At 51.9% G+C, this 23,503-nt stretch overlaps 11 protein-coding genes across 11 annotated transcripts; 6 read left to right on the top strand and 5 right to left on the bottom strand.

Annotated features, from left to right (window-relative positions):
- Positions 1 to 155: 155 nt before the first annotated feature.
- On the bottom strand, positions 156 to 3,008 carry EDD37DRAFT_587287 (beta-glucosidase; the record flags this gene model as incomplete). The annotated part of the gene is made up of 1 exon (XM_062814471.1): positions 156 to 3,008. The coding sequence occupies one exon, from the start codon at positions 3,006 to 3,008 to the stop codon at positions 156 to 158; it is 2,853 nt and encodes a 950-aa protein (XP_062672845.1).
- A 320-nt stretch (positions 3,009 to 3,328) lies between these two features.
- Positions 3,329 to 5,389, top strand: EDD37DRAFT_240596 (2-methylcitrate dehydratase). Its single transcript, XM_062810594.1, has one exon. It carries the CDS (start codon positions 3,649 to 3,651, stop codon positions 5,305 to 5,307), a length of 1,659 nt encoding a protein of 552 aa, XP_062672844.1. The 5' UTR covers positions 3,329 to 3,648; the 3' UTR covers positions 5,308 to 5,389.
- EDD37DRAFT_240613 (FAD dependent oxidoreductase) lies at positions 5,390 to 7,004 on the bottom strand. Its single transcript, XM_062810597.1, has one exon. The coding sequence runs from the start codon at positions 6,766 to 6,768 to the stop codon at positions 5,473 to 5,475; it is 1,296 nt and encodes a 431-aa protein (XP_062672843.1). The 5' UTR covers positions 6,769 to 7,004; the 3' UTR covers positions 5,390 to 5,472.
- Positions 7,005 to 7,098: 94 nt separating this feature from the next.
- On the top strand, positions 7,099 to 9,526 carry EDD37DRAFT_240608 (fatty-acyl-CoA synthase). The gene is made up of 3 exons (XM_062810595.1): positions 7,099 to 7,383; positions 7,452 to 8,094; positions 8,144 to 9,526. The coding sequence occupies exons 1-3, from the start codon at positions 7,374 to 7,376 to the stop codon at positions 9,381 to 9,383; spliced, it is 1,893 nt and encodes a 630-aa protein (XP_062672842.1). The 5' UTR covers positions 7,099 to 7,373; the 3' UTR covers positions 9,384 to 9,526.
- Positions 9,527 to 11,358, bottom strand: EDD37DRAFT_240609 (L-lactate dehydrogenase). The gene has a single exon (XM_062810596.1). It carries the CDS (start codon positions 11,230 to 11,232, stop codon positions 9,670 to 9,672), a length of 1,563 nt encoding a protein of 520 aa, XP_062672841.1. The 5' UTR covers positions 11,233 to 11,358; the 3' UTR covers positions 9,527 to 9,669.
- A 228-nt stretch (positions 11,359 to 11,586) lies between these two features.
- Positions 11,587 to 13,100, top strand: EDD37DRAFT_662707 (Mg-dependent DNase). Its single transcript, XM_062819169.1, has 4 exons — positions 11,587 to 11,744; positions 11,799 to 11,911; positions 11,962 to 12,139; positions 12,190 to 13,100. Exons 1-4 carry the CDS (start codon positions 11,636 to 11,638, stop codon positions 12,948 to 12,950), a joined length of 1,161 nt encoding a protein of 386 aa, XP_062672840.1. The 5' UTR covers positions 11,587 to 11,635; the 3' UTR covers positions 12,951 to 13,100.
- Positions 13,101 to 14,059: 959 nt separating this feature from the next.
- On the top strand, positions 14,060 to 15,121 carry EDD37DRAFT_240470 (tyrosine phosphatase family-domain-containing protein). Its single transcript, XM_062810591.1, has one exon. The coding sequence runs from the start codon at positions 14,214 to 14,216 to the stop codon at positions 15,012 to 15,014; it is 801 nt and encodes a 266-aa protein (XP_062672839.1). The 5' UTR covers positions 14,060 to 14,213; the 3' UTR covers positions 15,015 to 15,121.
- Positions 15,122 to 15,820: 699 nt separating this feature from the next.
- Positions 15,821 to 18,274, bottom strand: EDD37DRAFT_560994 (uncharacterized protein; the record flags this gene model as incomplete). The annotated part of the gene is made up of 1 exon (XM_062813863.1): positions 15,821 to 18,274. The coding sequence occupies one exon, from the start codon at positions 18,272 to 18,274 to the stop codon at positions 15,821 to 15,823; it is 2,454 nt and encodes an 817-aa protein (XP_062672838.1).
- Positions 18,275 to 18,799: 525 nt separating this feature from the next.
- Positions 18,800 to 19,968, top strand: EDD37DRAFT_240487 (mitochondrial ribosomal protein S25-domain-containing protein). The gene has a single exon (XM_062810592.1). It carries the CDS (start codon positions 18,965 to 18,967, stop codon positions 19,811 to 19,813), a length of 849 nt encoding a protein of 282 aa, XP_062672837.1. The 5' UTR covers positions 18,800 to 18,964; the 3' UTR covers positions 19,814 to 19,968.
- On the bottom strand, positions 19,847 to 21,575 carry EDD37DRAFT_620994 (argininosuccinate lyase). Its single transcript, XM_062815971.1, has one exon. It carries the CDS (start codon positions 21,360 to 21,362, stop codon positions 19,965 to 19,967), a length of 1,398 nt encoding a protein of 465 aa, XP_062672836.1. The 5' UTR covers positions 21,363 to 21,575; the 3' UTR covers positions 19,847 to 19,964.
- Positions 21,576 to 21,711: 136 nt separating this feature from the next.
- Positions 21,712 to 22,460, top strand: EDD37DRAFT_646643 (VPS4-associated protein 1; the record flags this gene model as incomplete). Its single annotated transcript, XM_062817761.1, has 4 exons — positions 21,712 to 21,828; positions 21,916 to 22,158; positions 22,207 to 22,280; positions 22,343 to 22,460. 4 exons carry the CDS (start codon positions 21,712 to 21,714, stop codon positions 22,458 to 22,460), a joined length of 552 nt encoding a protein of 183 aa, XP_062672835.1.
- Between the last annotated feature and the right edge of the window lie 1,043 nt (positions 22,461 to 23,503).

Here is a 23,503-nt window from a genome sequence, read left to right as displayed (position 1 = left end):
CCTTGTGTCCGGCCGCTTACAATGATTGTAGCCCTCCCATCGACACTGTCAGTCCCAGGATGAGGTATGTTGGGCGCCCTTGGAACTCCTCAATTTTCCAAGTAAAGTGCACCATGTATCGCTGACTCGTTACTTCCTGACTCGGAATGGGGTCCTTAATATGTTCCCTGCAGTGACAAATCCCTGGAGCTTCGTGCAGCCGATATGGTGAATGGCCCGTCTGGCATCACCCAGTTCTGTTGTACAACAGACCAGTAGCTCAAATCCTTTCGTGTCAAGGTTAGGTTGACGATTACGCTTGCGCCGGCATCGATTTCGATCTTGGTGAAATTGCGCAAGACCTGCACGGGCGTTTCGATCAGTTCTCCGGTGGAGGGCTCCTTTATCGATGGCGGAAAGCCCACGTATACTTGAACCACTTCTTTCCCTCGCCGTTGGCCCGTGTTGCTGACGCGCACTTGAACATTGACATGGTCTTCATATAAAGCTGGGTTGCCGCCCTCGCCTCCACCTGCTTGGCTTGACTCCTGTTTGAGGTCGTAGCCATCTGGGTATGGATACTTCCCGGCTTTGATTTGGCTGGAACTGGAAATATAGGGGTAAATGAAGCTTCGCAATTTGGAAAATCCTTCGGGCAAGAGAGCACTGTCAACAGAGGGAATGCCTTCATCGAAGCTCGGTGGTGACAGTAGTTTGGGTCTCGCTGCCGGAAGCGGTGACTTCGCCTTCAAGCTAGTGATGACCATTTCTGAGAGCTCAAAATTCGTGTAGGAAAGACCGTGACCGAAGGGATATCTTGGCTCGACGTCGTGCTTATCAAAATGGCGATAGTCAATAAACAGGCCCTCCTTGAAATCCGCTTGAGGGATGACTGCATTCGGGTAGTAGAGAACTGGTGCCCCAGGGCCATAGTCAGCTAGGCTGCGGCCAACGGTGTAGGGAAGGCGACCAGATGCGTCCACCCGGCCGAACAGGACATCAGCAAGAGCGTTTCCGCTCTCTTGGCCGGGAAGATTGGCAAACAGTATTGCCTTCACGGACGGTAAATCAGCAAATTCCTCAACAATGACAGGACCGACGGAATGGATGACGACCACGACGGGGCCACCACACTCCTCAGCAACAGTCTGGATGAGCCGACTTCCGCTCTTTTGGATCTCGAGGTCATTTCTGTCTGCCCGCTGATTTTGCCAGATCTGATGGCCTTCACCCGCATCAGCGTTGCCGAATACGAGACACAAGTCCTGTTCCTTGAGTGACTTTTTGAGACTGGAGGACACCTTGTTGGTGAGGGAACTCGTGAGCTCGACAACCGATGTGTCAAAGCTCGCGTTTAGTGCGGTGAGGGGGTCAACAAGGTATGTGAAGTCTGTGGCTCCAGAGCCCCAACCCACGGCGAGAGTACCCTGATTGCAAGCACGATCCTCACAATAGTTTGGTCCTTTTCCTGGGCCTGCATCCTCACCAATGATGGCGACCCGTTTAGTGCTGGCAGCACCTAGTCCTGAGAGCTTTGGGCTCAATGGCAGAACATTGTCCTCGTTCTTGAGAAGGACGACGCCTTCGCTAGCGACCTCACGGGCGATTTGTCGGCTTTCATCATTCTCTGCCTCAACGAATTTGTTGACGATGACCTTCGATTGCTTGGTACTGCTTCCGTGGTGCAAGTAACCGTACTCATCGTTCGTCCATGAGGAGAAGTTTGGCCCTTCTGAATCCCAAGAGTCCTGACCTAATTGGTACCAGGCCGCCACAACTCGCGTTACCATGTCGTTGAGCCTCGACATTGGCACGGATCCATTCAGGGTTCCGACCGTCAGCTGGTCACCAAACAGTGCCTTTCCATTGCGCCAGAAGAGCCCATCACCAGGCATGGACATATCCAGGCCGGCAAGCGCACTGGCAACGCCACTGCGTTGAGCCAACCAATCAGACTGGATGAAGCCCTGAAACCCAAGTTCGTCTTTCAGGATGCCATTCATCAACTTGCTGTTTGCGCATGCGTACGAGTTGTTGACCATCTGATATGAGCACATGATGCTGGCAACCCCTGCCTTCACGCTTGCGGCGAAAGGCCAGGCGTATAGCTCGTGGAGAGTTCGGTCGTCAATATTGGAAGACAGTGCTTCTGGTAGACCCCATTCGAAGGATTTTCGGAAATGTTCTTGCTCGTTCCCTACAAAGTGCTTTGCTGTGGCAATGACACCTTGGGACTGAATACCCTGTATGGTCTCATATGCGGCTACCGCCTGCAGAACTGGGTCGCTGCCAAAGCCTTCCCAGACTCTGCCACCAGCAGGATTGCGTCCTAGTGGACCCATAGCAGGTCCAAGAAGAACATGAGCTCCCTTCAATTTAGCTTGCCGAGCATGAGCCGCTCCTCGTCGACGCATGAGATCACGATTGAAAGTAGCCCCAACTGTGATGCCAGCAGGAAACGATGTAGCATGATCAGCAAATCGGATACCCAGAGGTCCATCTTGAAGACAGAGTCCGGGAAAGCCGACATTGACTGCAGGAGCGGTGTTGCCCACGCATAAGTCCATCGACCATCCTGTTCCTGTCGTTATGTTGACCTTCTCGACCAGACTCATACGCTCCACCATGCTGCGAGCTTTGTCGTAACTCTCTTGCCATGCTGGCAAGGTGCCCCCACGAGGAGTTGGATACCATGGTGGCGATTGGCCGTTGATTTGACCTCTTGAATAGATCCAATAACCACCACCACCGAGTGCAAAGGCAAACACTGCTAGGAGGAGGGCCGAGAATGCGATGTATGTCTTGGTGAGCTGAGAACCAGGCCAGAAGCGGCTGGCAAACGAATCCGAGTATTTGACAGCCTTGCCAGGGACTGATCCGCCAGATCCCAACAGATGACTTTCGCTGAAGTCGCTGTGTAGGCCGAGCGGGGACGCCTTGACATTTTCTTCCAACGGATCCCCGTCATCCAGATCTGTGGTCGAGAGACGATGCTGGAGAGGCTGATAGCGGGTCTGCAGAGACGACATCTCTATGGCGCCGGTACAACTCTAGAGGTCTAGAGCGTGGCTTCGGGCCAATCACTCGCTGAGGTCGAGGTGCAGTCAGGGGCTAAACAAGAGGCTCGAAGTGGGATAGCGGTGGATAGAGGTTGGAGAAATGGTGGAGTTTTCGCGGCGACAGGAAACAGACAGCCCGAGGCGAGGCCGAGGCAGTCGGAGGTCAGTCGGAGAGGGATGTCAGGGACGAAGAACGACGCGCTTGAATGGCGGTGGAATGACAAGAGACAGATGCCGGATCCGATGGTAACCTGGTGAGGGAGAGGTGAAATTCTTAGGGTATGACAACAGTTAAAGGCTGTGGTGTAACTTAGGTCGGTCCCGAAGAGCTTTAGGTGTATTGATCAAAAGGCCGTGTTGCCGTAGGTTGAATGAAAGGTTTGGGAAGAAGGAAGAGAGAATTGAAGCAATAGGTGTTTTTAATAATTCTTTCCCATCCTGCCTTGCTTGTCACCCTCACTCTTTCTCACCTTAGTATTCGGTCAGTAGTCGGTGAGGACAACCGTCCAGCTACTCTTGACACCGGCGTCACCCAAACGCAAATCGCAGTCTTTTGTTTGCTGCCCGCTCTCCCCACCTCAACTTTTCTGTCCTACAAAACCACAAAATCATGCTGGCCTCGTCTGCGATCAAGCGAGTTCCAGTGCGAAGATTGGCTGCTGGTGCTTTGGCTGTTCGAGCACCCTCTTCGACCATTCGCCAGTCACGGACTTTTGCTCCTTTCCCTTCCCGAGTTGTGCCCGCCATGGCTTCGTCTTTCTCGACCTCTGCCTCCAAAGGGTCGTCTATGCCTTCAAAGGCACCCGAGGCCGCCTACGATAGCGAGATAACAGACATTGCTTCTTACGTCCACAACTACAATATCGATTCGGAGCTTGCCCTCGACACCTCCCGCTACATCCTCCTAGACACCATCGGCTGCGGTCTTGAAGCCCTGCGTTTCCCACAGTGCTCGGCTATCCTCGGCCCAACTGTTGAGGGTACTCAAGTACCCAACGGTGTTCGCGTCCCGGGCACTCCTTTTGTGCTTGACCCAGTCAATGGTGCTTTCAACATTGGCGCTATGATAAGATGGCTGGATTACAACGATTGCTGGTTGGCGGCCGAATGGGGTCATCCTTCAGACAACTTGGGAGCCATCCTGGCCGTGGCAGACTGGATCGCACGAACAAACAGAGCTGGAGGTAACCTGGGCAATGGCAAGATCCCTACCATTCGTGACGTCTTGGAGGGTATGATCAAAGCACACGAGATTCAAGGATGTTTGGCTCTGGAGAACTCGTTCAACCGAGTCGGACTAGATCACGTCATGCTTGTCAAGGTCGCCTCTGCAGCCGTTGTCAGCAAGATGCTGGGTCTCAACGAGAAGGAGACTGCCGCCGCCGTCTCTCAAGCATTTGTCGACGGACAAAGTTTGCGTACTTACCGACACACACCCAACACCATGTCCCGAAAATCATGGGCCGCCGGTGATGCATGCCAAAGGGCTGTGAACCTTGCCCTCAAAGTCAAGCAGGGTCAATCTGGCGTCCCAACTGTCCTGTCTGCTCCTGTTTGGGGGTTCTACGATGTTCTGTTCAAGGGCAAGAAGTTCGAGTTCCAACGTCCTTATGGCGAGTATGTCATGGAGAATGTTCTTTTCAAGGTCTCATATCCTGCTGAGTTCCACTCGCAGACCGCTGTGGAGGCCGCTCAGAAAATCTACAAGATCCTTGCGGACATGGGTAAATCGGCAAAGGACATCAAAGAGGTTACCAATCGCACTCATGAAGCTTGCATTCGTATCATTGACAAGCAATTCAAGCCTATGGACAATTTCGCTGACCGAGACCACTGCGTACAATACATGGTTGCCACCATGTTGTGCTTCAACAGACTCGAAGCTACGGACTACATCGACGGTAGCGAGGCTGCTGAGTCGCCTCTGCTGGAAGATCTTCGCAAGAAGATCAAGTGTGTTGAAGACCCCCAGTTCACCAAGGACTACCATGACCCCAGCTTGAGGACCATTTCCAACGCTTTGACCGTGACCTTGAACGATGGCACTGTGTTGGATGAGGTCGTTGTTGAGGCACCACTTGGGCACCGTCTCCGACGTGACGAAGCCAAGCCTGAGATTCTTGCCAAGTACAAGAGACATTTGGGCCATCACTTCGATGGTGCCAAGATTGATGAGCTTTTGAAACTCGGTACAGACGCCTCCAAGTTGGATACGATGGAGGTTGACAAGTATATGGATCTATATGTCAAGGAGAAGATGGAGTGGTAGACGGAAAATATTCGTGAATCTTTGGTTGCATGTGTGTGTTGGATAGATTCCCCGGAAATCGAGACTATCAAAAACATTCGGGTGCATTATATGGGCCAGGACGTTATGTGTTCATGTAGGTCGAGCAGAAAGTGAGATCTTTCATTGATGTCGTATTTCCTGAACTTACTTGAAATCCGCCAATTGCGCCCTCGGCAAGACCTTTTCGTGGGCTCCCCTTTCGGACCACGTCCTCTTCCAGGCCCATGCCTTATCCTTTTCTTGTCCATTGGACTTACCATTCAAGACATTGACTACGTATCTGCCAATGTTAGGCAAGAACTTCCAGCTGTGGAACGACCCTGCTGTGGCAAAGTACAGGTTGGATAACCGTGGGTCTGGATGGCGAGTGATAAGTTGGTTCTGATCAGGCGACACAGCATCCCAGCACAGCCGCCAGTCATCTGGCACCCGTCCATTGTCAAGAATCTCCGGCACCCGCTGTCTAATGATTTCGGTTGACTCGTTTTGTAGTGCTCTAGGTACGGACTTTTGGTCTGGTGCTGGCACAGAGATGTCTTGCCCTGTGATCGGATGAGACTTCGTGTTCAGGAACGTGTTTGCATTAGTGAACTTGAAAAGGCGCTCGTAGTTAGGGGGCATAACCTCCCCCTTTGCTCCATAGATTAGAACGGGCATTTGCGAGTAATGCCTTGCTTCGTCCTCGGAGAGCTTGAACGCGGCCACGCAGACGCCCGCGGCTTGAATTTGTTTCTGAATACTGTCTTCGTCGGCAATTTTCATTGTCTTTTCGAAGGGTGCCATCAAGGAGGGCGTCCACGCGCCCGTGGCCAGCAGTATCTTCTCAGCGGTAAATATGCGACCGTCGGCGGTACGGACGCCGGTGAGCTTCTGTCCGTCGCTGACAAGATGGTCAACTTCTCCTACCTCGTGTCTCACGCCTGCGCCGATCGCCTTGTTCATCATTGCTTCGACCGCGGAAGACGCGTCGGCCCAGCCTGCGCTGGAATTCGTGTATGCTTTGCTATATCCCGAGGTATCGATCCCGGAAAGAACGCCTCCCCATTTGGATTTCACGTCGTCAAGCGTGACGTCTGCGGACGTGTCTGGTCGGCCACTCTCGCGGAAGTTCTTGCGTATCCGATCTGCCAGATCGCTGTCTTTCTCGTCCACCATTACCCAGCCTGTTTGGTGGAAGTATGATCTTAAAAGAGGGTCCTTCGTCCAGGATTCCATGGCCTCGGAGGCAAGGTCCATATAGAACGCTTTGCTGTAGTCCGCACGGACGATCTTGTTGATGTCAGAGGACGCGGCATCGGGAGAGGGTACATGAGCACGGTCGAGAACAATTATCCTTGAAGGATAGGGGTGTGTGAGTGAGAGATGGTATGCAGTGCTGGTTCCGAAAATGCCGCCGCCCAAGATGAGGACATCGCAATGATGGTCACCAACGGATCCCATGGCGCTGTACTTTCAACTCCGGATTCTCAGTCAGGCTACCACGCAGGGTACATCAGATATTGGGGGCTGACCCTCTTTCTTGTCCTTTTGAGGGCCGAGACCAGCGCACCTTGTGTTCGTGTATGTGTCTCGGATCGGAATGACTGAATTGACGTCAATGGACAGTTTGGCAGCCACGCAGTACACTCCCATTCCCCATCTGGCATCTCCGTCCACTCATGAGAGTTTTCTTAGATGCCGTCGCCGTTGTCCGGGGGCCTTATGGAAGATCCACATTATACCCCGCCCCCAATCGAAGCCATTGTAGGCTATCTGGAGGCATTATGCCTCGGTTCTTTTGACCAGTCTCCAACTTGATCGCTTTAACTGAGGCACCTGAGCCGGGCCACTTACCCATATATTCCTGGTCAACGGGCACTATGCGGGCGGTATTCATCCGTCGTATAGCCTGACTTGGGTGCGAAGGGTCTATCGGTCTTTTGGGATCCCTCTCGTGGTCACCTTGCCTAGATTTAACTTGGTATCAACTGCTGAAATACATCTCTCGCGGGGCACTGTCTCGAGGTTAGGAAACGAGTGGATGGTAGAAGATCAGTTCTCGGATCATGGCTCTTGGTAAGATTCCCAGAAATCTGCCCTCGTACATAGTTGAGAAGCTTTCGCTGACAGCTGACTCCTTCTAGCGACAACTGCAGCAGTCGCTGCGGGCGGCTGGGCCGCTGCTGCTTACCTCGATGCCAAGTTCCATTTTCGATCAGACTCCAAAACATTGAATAGGATAAAGCATGGCGCAAAGGAATACGCTCGCGCCGTCAAGGAGGACAAAGTCAATCTCTGGCACGTCATCGAAGAGCAATGCAAGAAGAGCTGGGATAGACGGGCCATCTGGTCCCGGGAAGGCGAATATACGTTTGGGCAGTTATACGAAGAGACCGTCCGAATCGCCCAATTCATGTTAGACGAGGGCATCAGACCCGGGGAGCTGGTTGGAATGTACCTTGTCAATTCTCCCCATTTCATCTTTGTGTGGTTTGCAACTCTAGCCATCGGCTGCGCACCTGCATTCATCAACTACAACCTCGAAGGCAAGGCTCTGTTGCACTGTCTGGAGGTTACCGAGACGAAGTTGTTAATTGTGGATGATGATGCCGGATGCCAGCAGAGGATTAATGCGAGTCGCACCGAGATCGAAGCCACCGGGATGAAGGTTGCTGTTCTGGACAACAGTCTCAAACAAACCATCTCCTCAATGCCTCGGCCGGAACTTGGAGATGAACTGCGCGCTGGTACCAAGGGTGACTTTCCTTATTGTTTGATTTTCACCAGGTAAGTTTGATGGCCCGAAGATCAAGAATCATATACTGATCGCGGGAAGTGGTACTACCGGTCTCCCCAAAGGCTGTGCTTTCACACTGGCCCGAGTGTGGCAGATAAGTGGCCATGACATGCCGATAGTCGACGGTGTCCCTGGTAAGGATCAATGGTACAATGCCATGCCTTTGTATCACGGTACGGGCGCTATATCGAGCTCTTGCGCTCTGCTTCAGGGTATATCCATCGCGATAGGACGAAAGTTTTCCGTTTCACGATATTGGGATGACATTTATGATTCGGAGTCGACCATCTTGATCTACGTTGGCGAGACAGCACGATATCTTTTGAATGCGCCACCTCACCCGCTAGAACGAGCGCATAAACTACGCCTCGCCTATGGCAACGGTCTAAGGCCTGACGTGTGGGAGAAATTCCAGACTCGGTTCAATATACCCGAGATTGGTGAATTCTTCAACTCGTCCGAAGGCATGTTCAGTTTATTCAACCATGATAGGGGACCATACATGAGAGCCTGCGTCGGCCATCATGGCCTGATCATGCGAAGAATGTTCCACAATGTGTACATTCCAGTTAAAATCGACTACGAGACAGGCGATATCTGGAGAGATCCAAAGACTGGGTTTGCACAACGAACCTCGTATGATGAGGGAGGCGAAATATTGGTTACAGTACCGAACAAAGAAGCGTTCCAAGGTTACTGGCGATCGCCAGCTGCGACAGAGAAAAAGTTTGCCGCAAACGTGTTCAAACAGGGAGATATATACTACCGGACAGGTGACGCACTTCGACGTGAGCCGGACGGAAGGTGGCATTTTCTGGATCGTCTAGGCGACACCTACAGATGGAAATCCGAAAATGTGTCGACTGCAGAAGTCGCCTTGACTATGGGCCGATATCCAGGTATCGCTGAGGCCAATGTGTACGGTGTGTTGGTGCCCAACCACGAAGGCCGTGCAGGTTGTGCGGCAATCCACCTCGATCCGAACCATAACGGTGCCCCAGTCGACTACAACGAATTACTAAGATACACAAGGGCGCGTCTTCCTCGCTATGCAGTCCCCGTCTTCCTCCGGATCGTCAAGTCTAGCAGCCACATCCACAATCACAAGCAGAATAAAGTTCCGTTGCGAAAAGAAGGCATCGATCCCAGATTGGTCGGCACTGAGGCACCGGAAGGCGCAAACGACGTCTTTCTATGGGTGCCGCCCAAGTCGGATGAATACATCGTCTTTACGCAGCAAGATTGGGAGTCATTGCTCGGTGCGAAGGCACGGTTGTAGAGAGAAATAGCCATAGATCACGGCATGTTCGGACTCTCTATGTTTAGCGCATATATATCGTCTAGCCCAGCCTTGCGTCTGATTGATCATCGGACCCTCTCGACTTCCCTCTATTGCTATCCTGTCGCAATGACTCCAGGGAATGGTAGTTCGCCAGTCTGTAAGATCTAGATCTTGTTCGGCAGCCTTCACCTGCCGCTCAGAGACCATATACTCCGGCTATGAATGCTGTTCACATCCCCAACATTCCAAGTCCTTCCCTTTCTATTGGTATTTCTTGTACAAATCACAACTTGCTCTCTCTTCCAGTACCAAACAGGCTCGTCGTCGCTAACGTGCCCTTCGCCCAACTCACAGCATAAGGATGATCCCTTCGCTTCACCACCCACTTATCAATAGCACCAGTATTGACATACTCAGGAGAACACTCGTCAATACTCGTAATGCCATTATTTCTCATGGCAACCTCGAACTCGTCCCTGACAATATCAATCAACTGCTCAACACCCTCCTGTCCGTACCCCGTGGCGAACAGCACAGGCCGACCTAACCCCACAGCCACCGCGCCTAAGCACACGGCTTTCAGCACATCAGTCCCGCGACGGATACCGCCGTCCACGAATATCGAGAACGGTTTTGCGGCGCCCGACCGCACGGCTGCCGACCTTGGGTGATGCTGCGTGATGATCTCGGGAAAGCGCGCGTGGATCTCGAGCAAGACCAACAGCGCTGGTGGGCTGGTATCCAGATTTCTCCCGCCATGATTCGACAGTACCACGCCGTCCAATCCGTACTCGAGTGCAAGCCGTACATCATCCGCCGACATGATCCCCTTGAGGACGAGCGGCAGTTTCGTCTGGCTGCGCAACCACGCGATATCACCCCAGTGGAGGTTTGGATCGATGAAACTCGCCATCAGCCGTCCGTAGCCGCCACCTTTCTTGTCGTTCTTGGCGGTGGTCGTCATCATCGGGTTCGAAATCGACTCGTCGGCTTTCACTCGCTCATCTGCTTCACGTTTACCTGCAGCCGCGGCATCGGTGGTCACGAAGATGCCGCGGATGTTCTTCCTTTTGTGGATTTGTCTGATCAGAGCGTTGGATTTCTCCCGGTCGCGGTTGACGTACAACTGGAAAAAGAAGGGGTAGTCCGCGACTTCTGGCTGCGAGACGATCTCCTCGGCGGCGTACGATGCGTTGTTGGATATACATTGGATGACAGATTTGGTTTTGGAGGCGCGTGCAATGGCCAGTTCGCCGTCTGGGTGAATCAGTCTCGCCATGGCGGCTGGTGAGACCATGAGCGGGAAGGAGACTCTGTAGCCGAGGATGGTGGTCGTGGTGTCAATCTTGTCGACTTTGCGCATCACACGTGGCCGGAATAGGACTTTGGGGAAGAGTGAGGCGTTGAGATCTTTGGTGATTAGGTCGTTGGAGGCTGAGCTGTAGAATGCCCATGTTTTGGCCGTGGCGCTGTGCTGGGCGGCGAGCTCGAAGTCGTGGGCGTTAATGATGGATTCTAGAGGCGGCTTTTCTGAGGATGAGGCTGGTTTGGCTTTTGGTGTTTCGTCTGAGAGGGGTTTCGCCCATTCTTCGGTGATGGTCGAGCTGTCGATTGTGCCTTTGAGCGCGTTGGCCGGTAAGCCTTTTTGGATGATTGCAGAGGAGTGTATCTCGCTGTACGCTTTTGTCGCGTCACGACCGGCGTATTTGTATATGATGCCAGGACCGCCGGGGTGCTCTGGCGCGAATTTGGTGATGTCCCATACTTTGCCGTCGACGACTATCCAGCAGTCGGTGTCTTTGTTGTGCTGCGAGATCTCAGACACGGAGATTTGTCGAGGAGCCATACTGAAGGAGTCTGGGGGCACGATACTAGGAGGGAACAGAAAAGCGTGCCGTACTCACCGAAGCTATATAGTAAATATTGCTGGGACTAGTATCTACCTTCACTCCAACGGACAACTAAGGCAAAGAACGCCGGGGCTCGAGCATTTCGTCCACCCAGCACTCCGGTGGGAAATGGGAACAGCGTTGATCTAGTGGTAAGATCTTGCAATCTACTAAACCCGTGTCTAGTCGGCGTCCAGGCCGAGTGTAAATGCGGAGTGAGGAGAAAAACAATGATCACGTGCTCAAGATTCGGTGCAAAAGTGACCGAGTTCGTCAGGACCTTTGGAGAGAATGTCAGTGGCTGCTGGCCAACCCGGCCTTCTGTCCCTAAACATCCACACGATAAAGTGCATCAAACTGATGCCATTACGGATCCAGACACATTCTAAATTAAGTCCTACACATCTCTTGAGGCTCTCAGCCTCATCGTTCGTGACTCTTTGTTCGGGGGCCAATACCACTGGGAAGCGTGAGTCACCAGTACTATGGAATGAAGTCATCTCTCCCTGACGCTATATTTAAGGCGACACTGTTCGAAGATGGCACGGTGAATGGCCAGTTTGTACATTCAATCATCAATCCAGGAGGGCTAGTCACGCAACAATGGCAGACACCAAACCGTTGAGGTATGCAGACGTGCGTAGATGTATGCACGGATGCCGAAACCAAGCTCTAACGAAGTACAGGTCGGCATTAATTTAGGAGATCCAGTGTTTCGAGGAAAATACCATGGCAAAAAGGCACACGAAGATGACCTGGACGATGTCGTCCAGCGAGCGCTCGACGTTGGCTGTACGAAGCTGATGATTACTGGTTCCAATCTCAAAGAGTCTCGGCATGCTGTCGAGTTAGCTGAAAAATATCGTAGGCGTGGTCGAATACCTCAAATCCACCATGTCGCTGACATGTCACAGCTGGCCATTGTTATGCAACTATTGGAGTCCATCCTTGCTCAACGCAGGACTTTGACCGTCATCCAGGCGGTCCCGATAACATGATAAGGGATCTTCGTGCTCTGGCAGTCGAAGCGAAGCAAAAGGGTCATGCTGTCGCCTTTGGGGAGATTGGTCTAGACTACGATCGACTATTCCTGTCGCCCAAAGATGTCCAGCTCAAGTACTTTGAGCTTCAACTTGATCTGGCCGAAGAACTGCAGTTGCCCCTGTTTCTCCATTCGAGAGCAGCTGGTGAAGACTTCGAGCGTATCATGACGGCTCGCCTGGACAAGCTGCCCAAGAGAGGACTGGTACACAGCTTCACGGGAACGATACCAGAGTTGGACTCGCTGGTCAATTTAGGATTCGATATTGGAGTCAATGGGTGCAGTATGAAAACGGAGGAAAACTTGGAAGCAGTGAAAGCAGTTCCCCTGGACAGGCTACAGATCGAGACTGATGGACCCTGGTGTGAAATCCGGCCATCGCATGCTTCATCGCAGTATCTGACAGATGGACCTGCCGTACCCAAGGCAGTGAAGAAGGAAAAATGGCAAAAGGGGCTGATGGTAAAAGGACGGAATGAACCGGCAACGATTGTACAGGTTGCACATGTGGCGGCCAAGGTCAAGGGGATTTCAGTGGAAGAATTGTGTGAGGCTGCCTGGAAGAACTCGCTGGGAATGTTTGGTTTGGGTGAGAGTGAGCAGTCCGGATTGAGTAATGGTGCGCGTGAATAATGCTATATGTCCTGTAGGCTGCAACAGAACACAAATATAGAACCATAGATCAACCTTGGGGGTGGCGTGGGGATCAACCAGGAATGTGGACTCCTCCTGATGATTACAGTACCTTAGGTAGAGTCATAGACATGAAGATTACGAATGCCTAGATGATGATCACCGCAAGTTGCTACAGTAATCTATCGAAAAAAATAGCCTCTCGCACGGATTCTTGGTGATGCCGCATTAATTTGGGGGCCCCGTACAGTACGAGGGTCAAAGCGTATATGGAGGCACAGGACATAGATTGGCGCATACTTTAGCTGGTAAGTAGTTCGGGTGTCCCTGCCGTGCCTAGATCTGCCTTGCACTGCTGCAGCGCCTTGGAAAAAAAGACTGGAACCATGGGCACGTGCTGCTTTCCCTCTGCCGGGGGAAACTGTCTTCTCACTCGTCCGTTCTTTGCTCGGGGCGGTCGAGTCGGGTCGACTGTCGTGCGATCAATCAATCGCTTGAACGTTCCACTCAAAATTTTCCTTCTGGTCTCCGAGGCGTTGGAAATCTAATTAACTCAACTCGACTTGACTTACTAAGTAACTTAACACGCGCACACCACTTCCAGCTTCTTCCCACAGTCGGATCTCATTTTCGTTTTTTCTCTTTCCTCCTTTACTCCCTCAACAAGGATTCGTTCCTGATTGCAGGTTCTCTTGAAACAATCTCATCTTCTGCGGTGCTGCTTCAACGCTGAGCCCTTCAGAAACCAGAAACCATGCCTCAAACAATCATCCACAGTTGTCCAGACCGTTTCAGGTCGAGGTGACTGGACCGTCCAATTCAACTCGAACACGCGATTCTGCACACCGAACTATCTCTGTCTTCACTTCACCTTCTTCACATCCGTCCACATAGTGCTGTTCCGCCTCGAAGGGCATCCAACAAGCATTGTTGTCTTGCCATATCCGTTGGTACATTCACTCAGTTCCGCCAAAATGTCGAATTAGCGCGTCAACCCGGTGCCTAACCGCGCTTTTGGATAACTTTCAGCGTCGGCTTTTAAACCACATCGCGAGGACCTGTCTACCTTGTGAACAATATCCCTTTGTGCTCTCAAAAATTCATATTTAGTCCGTTTTTCACCTCGATTCACCGTCACTGCCTTCCTAAGCAGGAATTGTGTGAAGTCGCCTGTCCTCTTCCACCGTTGGCTCCTTATACGCGCGACGTGAGAACGACAACTCTCTCCGCGCACCGACTCTTCCCAGCAAACTGGTTCTAGAGATGTCTCTTACGGAAGCAAACATGTCGACTCCATGGGCTGCGCCTGACGATATGGCAAAATCTCTTGCTCAACTCGACCTGGCATCCCAATCTACCACCATTCAGGACGACAAGTCTCAGCCACCCACTCCAGACGGAACAGGCTTACCGGCAAATTTCCACAGCATCGCTCCTAATGTATACCGCTCCAGTTACCCGCTATATGCACACTTTGAGACACTTGCAGATATAGAGCTCAAGAGCATTGTTACACTGGTCAAAGAGCCTCTTCCATTCGAGTATCAGAACTTCATCTCGCAACATGGCATTGTACATTACCAGATCCCTATCCTGGCCAACAAGGACGAGAAGGTCTATACCCCCGACGAGACTGTAAACAAAGTCCTTGGCCTTATCCTCGACCAGTCAAATTATCCTATGCTTATTCATTGCAACAAAGGACGACACCGGACAGGTACAATGGTGGCCTGCTTCCGGAAAGTGACTGGCTGGACTTTGGAGGATTGCATCGAAGAATATGAGAAGTACTCGAAACCGAAAGAACGGGCACTGGACAAAGCCTTTATCGAGCGCTTCGATGCCTCGACACTGAAACCATTAGCCTTGGAGAGAGGTTATGTGGGCGGCATATATCGAGCACCCGCTAAGTCATCTACAAAATCATCGGTCTATACCAACAACACTGTCGACACGGCGTACACCACTGACGAGTCCGAGTGTCCACCGAATGACTATCAGGAGCGAGTAAAGAAGGAGAATGGTGTCCTGATCGAAGCTGCGAAACCAGGGTCCTACAAATGATAGGCGGTATGCAGATCGACACGAACATGAGTTATATGATGGCGACTACCCAGCACGAGCACAAGAAGGCTGGGAGTCGCGCGACGATACGGACCAACGACTACACGACCACAAAAGAACACAAGCAAGAAATGCAGCTAGCATCACAGTAGTTGCGCGAGGCCTGTACGTGCACGGATGATGTGCGTGGTGGTGGACCGTCATTCACAACTTGATGTCGCGCGTGGCAGAACCATTCGACAGCTGGTTATGCCCACGGTCCCAAAGGGCTCCTAGACGGGCCACATGGAAAGAAGTTCAAAGCGTCGCGTTGGACACATCTTGGTTGGGATCAATGACTCAAAAGAATTGGACCCCACGCTTTCAGAGTCTGTTTCTCATGGAAATGAGAATGTTTGGTCTACTTTCAATCCGTCTCAGGAATCGGGCTATGTTTGACAGACGCGAGCACTCTTGGACAGGTGTATCGGCACACCATTTGGAGATGTTGGACACAGCTGTCTGCAGTGTCAAATCGTCTTTGTTCAATATTGAAGAGGGCTTGGAAAAAAGGTGTATCTTTGGTAGTCGACCAACGATAGCAGGCAATGGCCTGGAGATCACACTTGAAGACTTTGGGACAAAACACCTACCAGTAATTATGTATGATTATGATGACGAAGAATTGTATCTCGACAGCTACGGCATATTCGGCGGAGAACAATGTAATGATCAAACCAAACTCTACTACACTTTTTAAAGATCTAGACTTGATGCGATTCATGTGACATCTAATTTACAGCCATTCTATATACACAAGTCTCACATCACAGAGGCGGACCATACCGGTCACAGTCCCGCAGACACCGCCTCAGTACTCTCACGACGCTATCCTTATCGTTCTGGTCCTGCGACTTCCACACCCTGCGCACCGAGTTCCAGACATTTTCCACGCTCTCGCGAGAGCCAGTGCTGGCCGCGTATGCACGTAGGAGCCAGCACACCAGCCCACGGGTCGCGGTGACTTGGTGCCTAGAGGTTATCGAGACGGGAGGTAGGTCTGCTATATCATCGTGGTCCTGCCGGTCTAATTCTTGTTGATCGGTATACGACTCGGGATCGGCAGGACTCTCAAGATTGTTCTCTTCCGGCATGCTGGTAAGATCCTCTGGAAACAATGGCGACACGAAATTGTCTTCGCCGGCCGACGAGCTGATGACCTGGCTGGGCGAAGGCAGGACATATTCGCCTTCTTCGTGATCAAGTTTCGAGTCACCGAGGGCGTAATACGTCTCTTGGCCTTGGGACGGGGATCGTAGCTGTTTCTCCTCAGACGATAGGAAGGGAACATTGAAGCGACCCTTCTTGGCCTCCTTTTCCTCGTCGAAGAGCTCGGCGTGCACGCGTTCAATAGGTTTGCGTCGCTCGTTCGGGAACACTGCGAGATCCAGCACGAAGTCGTCCCACGTGCTCATCCGCTTGAGGGGCGGATGTCGCTTGTCCGTCGACTGGGTGCTATTTATTGAGATGTCCTCGGCCCTTTCCACGGAGGGGAGCGTGGTCTCTGGTTCTGCCGACAGCCTCTGCCTCCGCGCCACTTCGGCGGCTCTGATAGCTTCTCGACAGGCCTCCCAGACCATTTCGAGTCGCTTGATACTCCACATCGCGTCAGGGTCGCGCGTGCGTCCGTGTAGAGCGAAACCTTTGAATAGCAGTTGGAATGTGATGCTTTGAGGCGGGAGGTTGAACATTTTGTCCATTTCGTCCAGAAGAACTGTTACTCGATTCAGATTGCCTGAGACATTGATGTGATGAGAGATCATGGTTCGGAAGGTGATGTGGTCAGGTCTGAGTGGCATAGAATCTTGTAACGCTTGGTGGTGTGAAGGAGACCAGCTTTTCAGCTTGGACGCATTATTCAGGATTCTGTCAAGGTGGTTCGAGGCCAGTTCGTGCTCAATGACCTCTTCACCGGGACCTGGATATCGTCTGTACAAGACAATCTGACCATCGTCTCGCCTGTCCGCGCGCAGATTCTGTTGAAGGCTTTTCATGCGTTCGTAGATTTGTTCGGCTGCTGTAGGTTCTTGTGCATTGTAAAGAGCTGCTATGACGCAGTTGAGGACCAGTGTGTCGACTATCTCACCCGCATCAACAAAATCGCGATATGCCTTGCGTACAGCATCACCATCGCCGCGCAAGCCATGGTAATATATGATGCTGACGCGGCCTAGCCTGTTTAGACGGAAACCTCGGTCGTGCATCTCCTTGAGGACCAGCTGCGCGAGAGGGAATTTGTTGGCCCTGACGGCGATGTCAAAGAGGATGTTGAAGGTGACATGATGTGATTTCACGCCAGCTTCGTGTTCCATTCGCCTCCATATCAAGAAGGCTGAGTCGACTTCGGCCTGTGTGACCTGCTTGAAGGAGCGCCCTGCCAGATATATTGCAGATGCCCATTCTGCCTGTGTGATCGGGACGTCTGCCTTCTGCGCATCGTCTATCAACGACAGATATCGGATCATGGATTTCGCGCTCTTCTGCCACGGCGTTGACATACGTTGCAGAAAGAGTCGGATGATTCCGCGCGGCAGGAAGGCCATTCCGGGTTGTGGAAGTTTCTTGTAGGCCTCGAAAAGCGCCGCATTACTAGAGCGGTCGTCAAGCAGTAGGTCAACAAATGCTTGCGTGACAGTGATTTCTCGCAGCTGCCGTGTTTTGAGCCTCTCCTCGATTTCTCTGAAAGGTGACCTGAAATGCTTATCCTCATCATCGAACTCGGCATAAGCTTGCATTGGTGCAAAATCTTCGGACAGCTTGAATACATAATCTTCAAGCAGCAGAGGAGTGGGTGACGAATCTGGCGTTCCTGGGTCAAATCGCTTGTGGTGTGTATAGAAGTATAGATCCACCAGGCTTTTGTAGTCCTCCCGGGTCAAAACAACCTCTTTTGGTTCTGACGATGGTGGTCTCTCGATCGGCGTCGGTACGTGTCTTGTCGCTGCTGCTAACCTTGCCTTCATCTTGGCCAGCTTGTCTTCGAGTTTGCGCACGGAGTTGAGCAGCCGCAATTGCTCATTCAGCTGAGCTTCTGTCTCTTCCACTTCATCTTGTTGCGGGTCCTTGAGCTCTTCAATCTTGCCTTCTAACGTTGCCAAATCTTGATAGAAAGCCATTGGTAAGCGACTCTTCGCTGCAAAGTCGATCTTATTCGCATCAAAGAAGTCTTTAAAACGACCAGCTTCCCGGGCTTGCGTTCCCAACCGAGGGCTACTACTCATGCACCGACGTGGAATGCAGAATGTCTGTACAGGTCCGGCGGCCTCTTCTTTTCTTCGGCGACACCTCCTCCCCACAGCCAGACCGGCGCTGTTTGAACTCCATTGCGCTCGATCCAGGAAAGTGGACGGACGCCGGCGGTGGCAGCTTGTCACACGAGACAGAGCCTGATAGAACAGTGATTCCACTGACACGTTGTTCTTCTTTCGTAGTGCATCTGAAAATGCTCGGCTGCTGCGACGATTGATGGGGGACTGGTGTGAGTGCGCCGATGGAAGCAGGAAATCGTACTGTCCCGGAGACGTTATCGATGCTGCATGGTGAAGGCTTTTGCACCCTGACAGCTTGAGAGATCGGTGCATAAGACTGCCAGCATATTCGGGACGATGCGCCACCTAGTACTGACTTGTGAAGAGGTCGACGCCCATCGAGTCAGTCCCGTACAAATTCAACAGACGAACTGGTATGGATATTCGGACCGTGCTATAGAAATTTGGGGTGCTGCTTTAGCGCGCTTTTTCGCCGCAGTTTAACACCGAGAGCTTCGAATTTCAATCGGACTTGCAATCGACACCAAGCACTCAAGCCAACAGTGTCCGCAAAATCAACGTTCAATCAAGCAATCGTGAAGAGCTTCCTCCAACAGTGCATGAGTGTCGAGTGAAGGGGGTTGCCTCCAGCATCTGCCCACGATGGGCCGCTTAAATCTCACAGCCATCAATGTCCGCAAAACTGCTCTTCTAAACCTCAAGACAAAGAAGACGAACGTCGCACCGAAATGGATCGACATCGTCGGTGACATCCCTCCAGCGCAAATTCTTACGAGACAACAACCCATGCGACACCCTTTGTCGAAAGTGCGCACAAGGTCGCTCCCCGGTGGGAGAACTGAGCAGTACATTCAAGTAACTGAATCGAAAAAGAGCAAGTCTACTAGAGGCCAACATCTTTTCGCACCCACTACATTAAGATATGAGGAGGATTCGTTACGAAGGAGATTTTTCAGCGATCATCCTTGGGAGTTAGCACGGCCACGAGTCGTGCTCGAGACGTCGGGAGATCAGTACAAAAGCGTAGACTGGTCGAAGGGAGTACAGCAGCCGGGTGTTGCCTTGTCAGGCGAGTCTGTCGTCCAGAGACAGCTATGGCTTCTCGAGAATGTGCCTGACATCACTGTTCCCCAAGCCTACGACATCGCACGAAAAGAGTTCTATGCACTGCGACGACGGGAAGAAACGAGGAGTAGGATTGCCGCAGAAGAGGCCAGACATATGGGTGCACAGTTTGGCAAGTCGGCCATACAGGTCAGCATGGGCATTGAGGACCAGATGTATAATCACTGGGAGATTTGGAGTCGGGCGGTCGTCAGCGACTTCACCCAGAAGGCCGCGGCGTTCGAAGGCACAATAACGGCTGCGGAAGATAACGCATTGAAGGAAGTGGCAGATGAGGATGGCCAGACTAAGCAGCCGGCCATCGGAGCTGGCGTCTTTGCTCAACAGCAGCAACGGGATACTCGCTCACAGCGACGTACTGTATAATGAGTGGTTCGTATGGAATAGAATCAAGGGAAAACCATCATATAATGGTATCGAAATTCTACGATCTTCTTCAACAAGACTTTTGGAAACCTCTACCAGTTTGCATAACTCCTATTCTACCTCCACCAAAGAAGAAGCGCTCATATCCTGTTCATTCTAATAATTCCTGTATCCTGGCAATTTGTTCCTCGATGCTCTTCTTGCTGGTGCCGCCCAAAACTGTTCTCTTCTCGACACTGCTCTCGTAATTGAAAGCCTCCATGACATCCTCAGCGAACCTGCTGTCCACACCTTGCAGCTGTTGCAGACTTAGTGTGTCCATCGGCTTCTTTTCCTTCTCAGCCAACGCCACAACCCTGCCACTGATATGGTGAGTCTCGCGAAACGGTACGCCCTTGCGGACAAGGTAGTCAGCAAGGTCGGTGGCTAACATATCCGGGGTTAGGGCAGCTTTCATCTTGTCGGGGACAATTGACAACGTCGACAAAACGCCAGTGGCTATCTGTATGGAGTCGGCCGTTGTCTTGACGCCGTCAAGCATAGGCTCGAAGGACTCTTGCAGGTCCTTGTTGTACGTCGAAGGCAGGCCCTTGACACTCATCATCAGTCCCGCCATGTATCCGAAAACCCGACCACTCTTTCCTCGAAGCAGCTCGAGAGAGTCGGGATTTTTCTTCTGCGGCATCAAGCTGCTCCCTGTCGAATATGCATCCGCGAGTCTGACAAAACCAAACTCGGCCGTTGAATAGATGATCAGATCTTCCGCCCATCGAGAAATGTGTTGCATCAGCGTAGCGGCCCACTGGAGTGTTTCAACCACAAAGTCTCGATCCGCCACGGCGGCCATGGAGTTATTGATGATGCCTTCGAAGCCGAGCTCTTTGGCCATGGCCTCACGGTCAATGCCGAAGGGGTTGCCCACCAAAGCTCCGGAGCCAAGAGGCGAGCGGTTGACCCGCTTGATGACCTCCCTCAGACGCTCGAGGTCAGATGTGAAGACGGTGCCATAACTCAACAGCCAGTGGGACCATCGAATCGGCTGAGCCCGTTGCAAGTGAGTGTACCCAGGCATCAAAGCTGAGATCTCCGACTTGGCCCGAGATGTGGTAACACGGAGTAAAGAGATCAGGTGTTGCTCCATCTCACGCAACTGATCCCTTAGCCAAAGTCGCATGCCTGTGCCGACTTGGTCGTTACGGCTTCGGCCTGTGTGAAGCTTTCCGGCTATCTGAGTACCAATGATCTCACCGAGACGGCGCTCGTTGGCAGTATGAATGTCCTCGTCGACACCAGGTTTGATCTCGAACTTGCCGTCCTCCCACTCGGACAGAACCTCACCGAAGCCCTTCTCAATGGTCTTGAACTCTTCTTCCGTGAGGATTCCAATCTTGGAGTTTGCACGAGCATATGCTACGCTTCCTTTGATGTCCTGGGCATATATGGCACGATCGAAGTAAATCGACTCATTGTAGGATACCATGAGAGGGTCGAGGCCGCCGGTGAAACGGCCGCCCCACAGCATGTTAGCATTGGGTTTCGATGCCGCCATGTTGAATATTCACGTTAGCCAGTATTCAAGGTGTCAAGACGAGCAACAGTACTTCAATCAAACAGAGGCCTTATCAGTCGCCAAGCTCAAAAACTTTTTGCGGCCAGAAACAATTTTCCCCAGAGTTTTTGTCGCCAACGGGTGCCACAAGGCGCGATAAGGAGGGGCTTAGGTAAGCCATTTGTCATTGGGCAGCTCAGAGCGACCGAACTTCATCGTCACTTCTTCTCATCGACGTCGTTCACCTCGTTTCTTGCCTTCCGGTCTTTGCATAGCGCGTGTCTCAATTTGCACCTCGGACGGTCATCAGAGGATTGTTTTGATGAGATGTTAATCTCGGTCTTCTAACATGTCGCTACCTTTCCCCAACATCTATCATCTGCGAACCGTAGCCGAGGCTTCCTCAAAGGCCTGTTATGTCTGCCTCAAACCATCTGTCAAAGTGCTTATAACACCAGACAGTAAGGTACGCACTCCTTCACTCGCTGTATCGTCTTATATGACGCAGCCTCTGCATGCTTCGGTCTGCTCGAACGCCAACCTCGTCTTTTAGGACTTCTTCTACGTCTGCCCCTCTCATTTGACTGATAGAGGATTCGCCTCCCCTATAGTCGATGCCGAGGCCGAGGCTGCGAAGAAAAAGAAAGAAGTCTTAGATAAGGAAATTGAGAAGGTCAAGCAGGAATACGAGGAGAAGCAGCGAAAGAAAGGCAAGAAGAAGTCTAAGGACGATGACAAAGACAAGAAGAAGGACGACCAAGACGACGACGAGGCTGAAAAAGAGCGTGATGACAAGGTGAGGACTTCGATGCTCGTAGTGTTTGGATTCGCTGATGGTGTCCAGATCAAAGCGCTCCAATCCGGTGCCAATGCTGGTGAGAAGACGGCGGATATTCAACGAGTGTATGCGTTGCACAAGTAAGTCCTTTTCACTGGCCCTGTGTATGGCCTGGCCTTGTGTTTTCCTAATTCCATGGCAGAAATTTCTATCAGATGCGAACTGACAGAATCCGGAACATGGAAGCAGCAAAGAGAAGCCAACAGCGAATAAAAGACCCATCGTTCTTTCCTGCCACGCCCAAGGGAGACATTGCCTGAAACTGCTCGAGCTTACTTTCGCTCGTGTTCCCATGGCATGATGAATCATGAAGTACTCTCTGACCAGGTATCGTTCTCGACTGTCCTGCCGAAGGTCACCCCGCCTCGAAAACCTCGATAAAAAGCCCTCGCACGACTGGCCATTCGATTGTCAAGGGCTTGACAAGTCCGAGACATCAGCTTTGCTTTGCAGAATTGCGTGACGCCACTGAAGAAGAACATGGCGGCATCCTCCCTCCATGCAGTCTCACCTGACAGGACGGTGGCTGGCGCTGATTGTCGCATCGGATCAGATCAGCTCGCCATGACTACCATTCTTCAGCACTATCGGCAACCACGGAGAAGTAGCCCGCTCCAGCTCTAAGAAGGAAAGTAGATGCAGCCTGGGCGGCGCGATCTGTGTCGATAATTGGCCGACATCTCTCTATGTTAGACGTCAAATTCGGTGAACAACGGCCTAGCCTCTACAACGACAACACGTGTCTGTGAGACCCTAGTGCTCGCATGACGCATAGGATACGAGGTCGGACGCTGCAGGTCGTGTTCTGGTATGAAGATGGAAAAGGGAATAGAAGAGGGAGGGCGTGGGCTGCTAATGGAAAAGCGGCAACGCATCAACCCACCTCAGCTGTACGGCCTCCCGCCGAGAAACACTATCACTGAATGGTCTTCTGCTAGCGGTCAATTCCACCACATACCAGTCGGCAAGACTCACCACGTCCACACAGACAACAGCTACTAGTCTGGAGCTGATCGCTTCGGAATTTCCTCTGACTCACTAACGTGCTATTCGTGCAAAATAAACTTCAACCTTTCGTGCATTTTGCGAAGCGAACATGAAGTCAATCCCCACTACATGAACCGTCTCTCGGAATGCCTCACATCCGAGCGCTGACGCAAGGCTGAAAACTTATGCACGACCGGCCCCAGATCTTCTCACTGATCCGCTTGAATAGTGTCTTTGAATCTCCAGGCTACAGACTGCATGGGACAATGCAATTTTCAGTACTGGACAGATCAATCCACAAGCTGATGCGCGACTA

This window comes from Exophiala viscosa (genome assembly GCF_022695815.1).
Source record: "Exophiala viscosa unplaced genomic scaffold EDD37scaffold_2, whole genome shotgun sequence".
Classification (NCBI taxonomy): domain Eukaryota; kingdom Fungi; phylum Ascomycota; class Eurotiomycetes; order Chaetothyriales; family Herpotrichiellaceae; genus Exophiala; species Exophiala viscosa.
Note: the sequence above shows the minus strand (reverse complement) of the source record. Positions and strands in the feature narration are given on the sequence as shown.

What these genes read in the sequence shown, in the direction of transcription:
- EDD37DRAFT_240487 (XM_062810592.1), top strand. Translation starts at nt 18,965, where the DNA reads ATGGGCCGCTTAAATCTCACAGCCATCAATGTCCGCAAAACTGCTCTT.
- EDD37DRAFT_620994 (XM_062815971.1), bottom strand. Translation starts at nt 21,362, where the DNA reads ATGGCGGCATCGAAACCCAATGCTAACATGCTGTGGGGCGGCCGTTTC.
- EDD37DRAFT_240613 (XM_062810597.1), bottom strand. Translation starts at nt 6,768, where the DNA reads ATGGGATCCGTTGGTGACCATCATTGCGATGTCCTCATCTTGGGCGGC.
- EDD37DRAFT_240609 (XM_062810596.1), bottom strand. Translation starts at nt 11,232, where the DNA reads ATGGCTCCTCGACAAATCTCCGTGTCTGAGATCTCGCAGCACAACAAA.
- EDD37DRAFT_662707 (XM_062819169.1), top strand. Translation starts at nt 11,636, where the DNA reads ATGCCATTACGGATCCAGACACATTCTAAATTAAGTCCTACACATCTC. An exon ending in GGCCAATACCACTGGGAAGC is followed by an intron (nt 11,745 to 11,798) that starts GTGAGTCACCAG and finishes GCTATATTTAAG; the next exon opens with GCGACACTGTTCGAAGATGG. An exon ending in AACCGTTGAGGTATGCAGAC is followed by an intron (nt 11,912 to 11,961) that starts GTGCGTAGATGT and finishes AACGAAGTACAG; the next exon opens with GTCGGCATTAATTTAGGAGA.
- EDD37DRAFT_240608 (XM_062810595.1), top strand. An exon ending in TATTGTTTGATTTTCACCAG is followed by an intron (nt 8,095 to 8,143) that starts GTAAGTTTGATG and finishes GATCGCGGGAAG; the next exon opens with TGGTACTACCGGTCTCCCCA.
- EDD37DRAFT_240596 (XM_062810594.1), top strand. Translation starts at nt 3,649, where the DNA reads ATGCTGGCCTCGTCTGCGATCAAGCGAGTTCCAGTGCGAAGATTGGCT.
- EDD37DRAFT_240470 (XM_062810591.1), top strand. Translation starts at nt 14,214, where the DNA reads ATGTCTCTTACGGAAGCAAACATGTCGACTCCATGGGCTGCGCCTGAC.